At 38.5% G+C, this 8,285-nt stretch overlaps 1 protein-coding gene across 1 annotated transcript; it reads left to right on the top strand.

Annotated features, from left to right (window-relative positions):
- Positions 1–776: 776 nt before the first annotated feature.
- Positions 777–7,871, top strand: LOC129923723 (CD209 antigen-like protein A). The gene is made up of 4 exons (XM_056016186.1): positions 777–948; positions 3,716–3,895; positions 5,949–6,125; positions 7,744–7,871. The coding sequence occupies exons 1-4, from the start codon at positions 834–836 to the stop codon at positions 7,869–7,871; spliced, it is 600 nt and encodes a 199-aa protein (XP_055872161.1). The 5' UTR covers positions 777–833.
- Positions 7,872–8,285: the final 414 nt, after the last annotated feature.

The raw sequence follows: 8,285 nt of genomic DNA on the forward strand, positions 1-8,285 counted from the left end.
AGACCTCTTGACGTGTTAAGTGAGACTACTTGAAGTGTTAAGCAAGACGTCTTGACGTGCTAATTAAGACGTCTTGTCACTAACTTTCTTTTTTTCTGAAAGCAAAAGTCGTCGACAGAATTATGTACATGAGTCGGGAGAATTTCGACCATTTTGACCCAAACTTTCAACAGCATTGAATCAGCTTTTTCCTAAATCAGCCAAGAAAAAAAAAACATATTGTTAGAAGTCAATGATCGGCATGCATGATTAAATCGACACTTGAAACGCGTAGGACTTAATCATCTTCTCTTTTGAAGTAACGTCTGTAATTTATAAGATATGAAGATTAGACGTTTCAAGTTCTGAAAGTCTATATTGTTGAAAACGGTACACATTTTACAAGGTTCTTATAAGAAGATGAAATTAAAATATTTTAATTTTTCAAATCGCTAATAAAGTCTTTTTTTTTTTAAACTAATATTGAAATATTGATTGATCTCACGAAAAAAAATCGCTTTTACAGTCTACTGTTGTCCTCACGTTGGGTCCCCTTTGACAGGATTCGCGCACCCAGCAATAAAGTTTTGAGAATGATGCAGTAACCTATAAAAGCATTCACTTGTGAAAATAGACTTTCTCTCCTAGCTGACGATACCAGCGTTGATTCAACCAGAATGCGGTAAATAATTACGGAGAGAAAGGGTTAATAATATCAGGTACTGTTGCTGTGGTCGAGTCAATTTAATAGTTCTCCAAAGTTTTTGAACTTCCAACATTGTACAGGTACTGTCGGTCTGTTGCAGTCGATACATCTAAGTCAGCACACGCAAAACTTTGCTGACCTGTGGTCAATGGGTGTGGAGCTGACCACTAAAGATAAACTGGAATGCGCAATGTACTGTCTCCAAAACCAGACTGGTTGTCAAAGTTTTTCATTTGATCAACAGACAGGAACGTGTCGTTTAGGTGAGTGACATTCATTGACTTTCATCCATCTCTCTCTCTCTCTCTCTCTCTCACTCTCTCTCTCTCTCACTCTCTCTCTCTCTCTCACTCTCTCTCTCACTCTCTCTCTCTCTTTCTCTCTCTCACTCTCTCTCTCTCTTTCTCTCTCTCACTCTCTCTCTCTCTCTCTCTCTCTCACACTCTCTCTCTCACTCTCACTCTCTTTCTCACTCTCTCTCAATCTCTCTCTCTCACTCTCTCTCACTCTCTTTCTCACTCTCTCTCACTCTCTCTCTCTCTCTCACTCTCTCTCTCACTCTCTTTCTCACTCTCTCCCACTCTCACTCTCTCACACTCTCACTCTCTCTCTCTCACTCTCTCTCACTCTCTCTCTCTCTCACTCTCTCACTCACACTCTCTCACTCTCTCTCAATCTCTATCTCACACTCTCTCTCTCGTTCACTCGCTCTTGTTCTTCCTATTTTTCTTTCTTTCTCCCCCGCCCCCAACTTTCTTAAATTCTTTCAAGTGTGTAAATTTCTTCTTCCCCCCATATTTCACGTTTCCACGTCACGAATGATTGAGTCGTTCATTGTGGAGATAGATTGCCGCCCAATGCGCAAAACCGGAGGAACTAAGTCTAAGTCTAAGTAAGTCATTGCTCATGAACCATTTTAGTAAAACTAAAACATTCTAATTAAAAAACATGCCCGTTTATTATGGCTTAAATACAATGAACGCGTCAACACTTGAACACATTGTTAAGTAGTGTGTTCCTTGATTGTGTGTAATCTCAGGTCTGATGATTTTAACGGTTCTTTTGTCCTTGTCTATAATCTCAGGTCTGATGTTTTTAACGGTTCTTTTGTCCTTGTGTATAATCCCAGGTCTGATGATTTTAACGGTTCTTTTGTCCTTGTCTATAATCCCAGGTTTGATGATTTTAACGGTTCTTTTGTCCTTGTCTATAATCTCAGGTCTGATGTTTTTAACGGTTCTTTTGTCCTTGTCTATAATCTCAGGTCTGATGTTTTTAACGGTTCTTTTGTCCTTGTCTATAATCTCAGGTCTGATGTTTTTAACGGTTCTTTTGTCCTTGTGTATAATCTCAGGTCTGATGTTTTTAACGGTTCTTTTGTCCTTGTCTATAATCCCAGGTCTGATGATTTTAACGGTTCTTTTGTCCTTGTCTATAATCTCAGGTCTGATGTTTTTAACGGTTCTTTTGTCCTTGTCTATAATCTCAGGTCTGATGTTTTTAACGGTTCTTTTGTCCTTGTCTATAATCTCAGGTCTGATGATTTTAACGGTTCTTTTGTCCTTGTCTATAATCCCAGGTCTGATGATTTTAACGGTTCTTTTGTCCTTGTCTATAATCTCAGGTCTGATGTTTTTAACGGTTCTTTTGTCCTTGTCTATAATCCCAGGTCTGATGATTTTAACGGTTCTTTTGTCCTTGTGTATAATCCCAGGTCTGATGATTTTAACGGTTCTTTTGTCCTTGTCTATAATCCCAGGTCTGATAATTTTAACGGTTCTTTTGTCCTTGTCTATAATCCCAGGTCTGATGATTTTAACGGTTCTTTTGTCCTTGTCTATAATCTCAGGTCTGATGATTTTAACGGTTCTTTTGTCCTTGTCTATAATCCCAGGTCTGATGTTGTTTTTAACGGTTCTTTTGTCCTTGTGTATAATCTCAGGTATGATGATTGTAACGGTTCTTTTGTCATTGTCTATAATCTCAGGTCTGATAATTTTAATAGTTCTTTTGTCCTCTTTTAAACTTCAAAAGAAATAAAGCGCAAACGATTATCAATAACTTGAAGCCAGAACACTTTAATCAATACAGCTAATCTTTATTCTATCCTAAGACTACTATATTAACTTCATATATAATATATTCATAACGCTAAACTGACAGGCCAAACTATAGCATCAGAAATAGAACATTGTTTATCCCTTATAGAGTTATCTTCTCTTGAGTTTCTAGAGAAGTTTTTGACTTTAGGGAAGTATTCTGGGCCATTTTCTTAAACTTCGACGTCTACTGATGTAACATTGTAAGTACATTCTCAAAACTAAACAAAGTTGAAGGTTAATACTTGATACTGCCGTACGAATGACTATCTGGTCTGATGTTGTACCTTTTGCTAGACGATGTAAGGCAGGGGTTCTCAACCTGTGGATCGCGACCCCCTTGGGGGTCGATTGACGATTTGGTCGCCAAAGACAATCGAAAAAGTTTATTGTTTTTGTGTATTCCTCTATTGCTGTGTGTGTGTGCGGGATGGGGGCCGCGTCAGAGTGGGGGATTGTAAAAAGGGGTCGCCGAGCTTAAAAGGTTGAGAACCGCTGATGTAAGGGTTCCAGACGTCCCACTTCCTGCCAAGATTTCTTTCCAAAGTCAGTGGAAGCTAAGTTTTCTTTTTAGAAATTGCGATGTGTAGAGCAGGTGGTGTAAAGGTCATTTGTTTCTATGACCCACGACAAACGAGGGTTTCAGGTGACCAGCATAACGACCAAACGCCTTTACTTTTACCTAACTAATGTCAGGTACACATTAGAGCTGGGTGGACTCAGAGGCGCCCAAAGATCTCGAAATTTAAAATCCCAGTCTTGACCAGGATTTGAACTTGGGACCCCCGGTTAGGTAGCAAAGCGCTTTATCGCTCAACCACCGCGCCTCCTTTTTTTTCTAAGAATGTCCTTGAAGAAATTAAAGTTATCAAAAATGTGTTTTAGATGAACATTCTGTTATCTACACTGACCTTTTTGTTCAATCGACCAGGTTACTGTGTCATCTCCTGGCCTAATAGTACAAGTTCTACGGTACAGTTGTATCAGGTACAGCAGCCCAAGTGTGAAAACACATCAGGATTCCAGGTCTACACCTCTGGTAACATCAGCGCTTGTCTCTGGGTGTCTTTCGAATGGAAAACATTTACTGAAGCTGTAGATGACTGCGCAGGTAAGAAAGTAAGACACTGGCGTTCCAGAAGTGCTCTATCGTCTCCCCTTAATATGTGACCCTGAGAGGATTCTCAAGTTATGAACACAGCGTCCATTTAGCTTCGACCTATCACACTCGTCTCAATGCACTCCATGGAGGCGCGATGGCTGAGCGGTAAAGCGCTTGGCTTCCGAACCGGGGTCCGGGGGTTCGAATCCCGATGAAGACTGGGATTTTTAATTTCGGTATCTTCGGACGCCTTTGAGTCAACCCAGTTCTAATGACAGGCTACGAGTTCCAATCTTCAAATTGATACGTCGACCGTATTTAATGCAGTGACTTATGCTCTTGTCATTAAATTAGTGTAATTTAAATACTTGGTATACTACATATATATATATATATATATAGCCAGATTACGCTGACTCGGACATGTCACCCGCATGCCAGATGGCAGAATCCCGAAAGATATCTTATATGCTGAGCTTGTGGAAGGAGTCAGACCCAAGGGCCGCCCAAGACTAACATATAGAGATGTCTGCAAGCGAGACATGAGAGCCTCAGGCATCAGCGAAAGTATGTGGGAAAACATAGCCAAAGACCGGAGTGCATGGAGACAGACTGTGCGTGCTGGGACAACCCTTGCTGAGAAAAGAATTGAAGCGGCTTTAATCAAGAGGGATAAAAAGAAAGCTGCCCTGTCTGCTAGCCCTAAATCAGAGGCATACACATGTACGAATTGTGGCAAAGTCTGCCGTTCTAGAATTGGCTTGATTAGCCACACCAAATTCTGCCCCGTCTCAAGATTAAGCCAAAACCAGTGACTCATTTGGGCGCATCCATTGCCTTTCGAGACAAAAAGAGCCATATATATATATATATATACTATATACAGCTAACAAAAAAACAAAACAAAAAAAAAAACAAAAAAACAACAAAGATTCCCTTTGAGATCTTACCATCTATAGGGCAGATGATGTTTTTGTGGCCCACGGTGAACGAGGCTGTCAGGTGACAGCGCAACGACCAATCACATTTACTTTTCCCCAACTAATTTCAGCTACCCTTTAGAGCTGGACTCATTCGAATGAGGACCATAAAGATCCAGAAATTAAAAATCCCAGGATTCAAACCCGGAAACCCTACGGTTCGGAAGCCAAGCGCCTTATCGCTCAACCTCCGGTAAAATAAAATGTTTTGTAAAATGTTTGACATGTTTCGGATGTTCCTTCAGAGTTGAAGATAGTTTACTTCCTAGTCCAAACCTCCCGCAGGACGTCGGGGGATTGGAGCGGGCAGGGTTTGAACCCGGGACCATCAATAAATCCGCAGGACAGTCCAGCGCGCAAACCACACGACCAGGCAGCCATCCCAATAATGAGGAATACAATATCATATGTTTGCGATACTTATATCCGTTGGTTCTAGAAAACACACACAAAAAAAAAGAATGCTTTTTATCTTAATTTCGTGCTTCAGAATTTATTTCATTCATTATGTTTGTCCGATGTGATCAGGATCTATTCGAGTCCCTACTCTCTTGCCTGCTTCTTCTCAATGTAGAGAATGCTATTGCTAAAATTAATTGTGTAGTTGACGTCATTTCCTGTTGTGTTAAGACAAAGACTAAGACTAAGACTAAGACTGCTTTATTGATCCTTACGGAAATTTGCTATGATTACAAGGACTTTTTTCTCATATAAAGACAACACAACAGAAAAAATACACATAAATACAACAGACAACATAAAGAGTTCATTCAGCGACTACACACAGGTATCTTGGTGAATTTCATGTTCCCTGATCAACGAGTGGCGGTGATAGAGTCTGACCGAGTGAGGTACGAACGAGTTTTTGTACCGCTCCGTTCTTGTTTTGATTGACAGCAGTCGCCCACTTCGCGACGACCTGACGTAGGATGGAGCGGGTGGCCGTTGTCTTCCATGATTTTTTCGATTTTTCTTTGGCACTTTTATTGAAAAAGCAAACCAAAAAGTACATTGGACATTATAAACTGTACACTTTTTAAAAAATAACGTTAAATTGTTTGCATTCGCTTGTTTTTAATTAGCAATGAACGCAACCTTGATATCACTGAAGTACGCAGAGAAACTGGAGATCCTGAGGAACAATTTCTCCATTTACACATTCATCGGACTTGATGACTTGATAACAGAGGGCACGTATGTCTGGCACGATGACCTAACTGTCATACACAGTGAGCTCATCCCGCAATTATTCCGAGAAGGTAAAGATTTTTTTTAGTGAAAGTTCGTAGTGCGTAGAATGTAACAAACAAATGTAAGAAGTAAATGTAACAAATGAATGTAACAAATGAATGTAACAAACAAATGTAAGAAGTAAATGTAACAAATGAATGTAACAAACAAATGTAAGAAGTAAATGTAACAAATGAATGTAACAAATGAATGTAACAAATGAATGTAACAAACAAATGTAAGAAGTAAATGTAACAAATGAATGTAACAAATGAATGTAACAAACAAATGTAAGAAGTAAATGTAACAAATGAATGTAACAAATGAATGTAACAAATCAGCGTCTGATACTTTAGAAGATTCATATTAATATTATCATATGACTTCAATTGTAAATCCAAAGTCTCCTAAATTGATAACTCATTTAAATACTTGACAAGTGTTATATTAACTCTTTCTCTCCTAACTGACGATTTGACCCCATTAAATTAAATTAATTTTTGGTTTTATAAACTCTAACTTGTGTTATATAAAAAGAGCATACATTCTTCTATAATTATATACCTAACATAACTTTTTTTTTTGATTACATGCAAAGACGTTATTGAAGGCTAATCATTGGGTAGTGAAACACAAATGAGCGAAATTTATATCGTGGAAAATAATTACGGAGCGAAAGAGTTAAACTACGACAAATGAGATACGACAAGAAATGTTTCGGACAACTGAACATATATTTATATATATATATATTTATAGCTTTTATATAGCGCTACTTTCATGCTTATAGCATGCTCAGAGCGCTTTGGTCCAATCTCATTTGTGGACCAGTGTGGGGGGGGGGAGGGGGTATCTAGGAGTTGGTAGCAAAGCCAAGCTAAGTTCAAGCGCACTTAGCCTCTCGACCACGCTTAACACTATCGAAATATACAATTACTATCATATATAAATATGTCTCCAATCAGGAAGTTTTGAGATTGGCCAATGTGAACAGCATGTATGCTCTCCTGACACAAAGAAGATTACGCTGGCTCGGACATGTCACCCGCATGCCAGAGTGGTAGAATCCCGAAAGATATCTTATATGCTGAGCTTGTGGAAGGAGTCAGACCCAAGGGCCGCCCAAGACTAACGTATAGATATGTCTGCAAGCGAGACATGAGAGCCACAGGCATCAGCGAATGTATGTGGGAAAACATAGTCAAAGACCGGAGTGCATGGAGACAGACTGTGCGTGCTGGGACAACCCTCGCTGAGAACAAAAGAATTGAAGCGGCCTGAATCAAGAGAAAAAAAAAAGAAAGCTGCCCTGTCCGCTAACCCTGAATCAGAGGCATACATATGTATGAATTGTGGCAAAGTATGCCGCTCTAGAATTGGCTTGATTAGCCACACCAGATTCTGCCCCGTTTCAAGATTAAACCAAAACCAGTGACTCATCTGGGCGCATTCATTGCCTTTCGAGACAAAAAGAGCCATATATAGATAAAAAAAAATAATAGTATTATATGTACCAGCTCTAAGACATAGCTACCAATATCGTCCATTGTCACATTACCTTTACTCAAAATTGTCTCCTGTTTAGTTATTATGAGTAATTTCCCCTTAATGTTAACCAATAGAATTCCGTGTTTCATTTCTTTCCAGGGGAACCAAACAATAACAATGGCGAGGAAGATTGTGTGTACTATGAACCCGATACATTTGCCCTCAACGACGTCATTTGCACAACATACAGCAATTATATTTGCGAAAAATTGTGTTTTGATTATTGATTATGTTTTGTTCATGCATCATAGAATGGCTTTAATAATAATAATAATAAAAATCTTTACTGTCCGTATGGAAATTTGTCTTACAATTTGTGCATTACACCAAACAAAAAACATTATAACTATAAGAAACTAAAGAGGACATTCACACCAGACACACTCATCAATATACATCCAGCAAAGAAATGATAATGAATAATGAAAGCACAAATAAACACACGAATACACTATACAATATATATATATATATATATATATATATATATATATATATATATATATATATATATATACATAGTGAATTAGAGTGTAATGATAAATATAAAAATAAGAGAATAATGATTTGTGTAAGAGTAAAACATTGTCATTCATTTGTATGTTGTATTTTACATTACACTCTGTTTTGTTTTACATTAC

This window comes from Biomphalaria glabrata, chromosome 17 (genome assembly GCF_947242115.1).
Source record: "Biomphalaria glabrata chromosome 17, xgBioGlab47.1, whole genome shotgun sequence".
Taxonomy (NCBI): domain Eukaryota; kingdom Metazoa; phylum Mollusca; class Gastropoda; family Planorbidae; genus Biomphalaria; species Biomphalaria glabrata.

Excerpts from the sequence above, each read along its gene's own strand:
- LOC129923723 (XM_056016186.1), top strand. The coding sequence starts at position 834 with ATGGGTGTGGAGCTGACCACTAAAGATAAACTGGAATGCGCAATGTAC. Across the intron at positions 3,896-5,948 it reads AGCTGTAGATGACTGCGCAG|CAATGAACGCAACCTTGATA; the intron begins GTAAGAAAGTAA and ends GTTTTTAATTAG. Across the intron at positions 6,126-7,743 it reads CCCGCAATTATTCCGAGAAG|GGGAACCAAACAATAACAAT; the intron begins GTAAAGATTTTT and ends ATTTCTTTCCAG.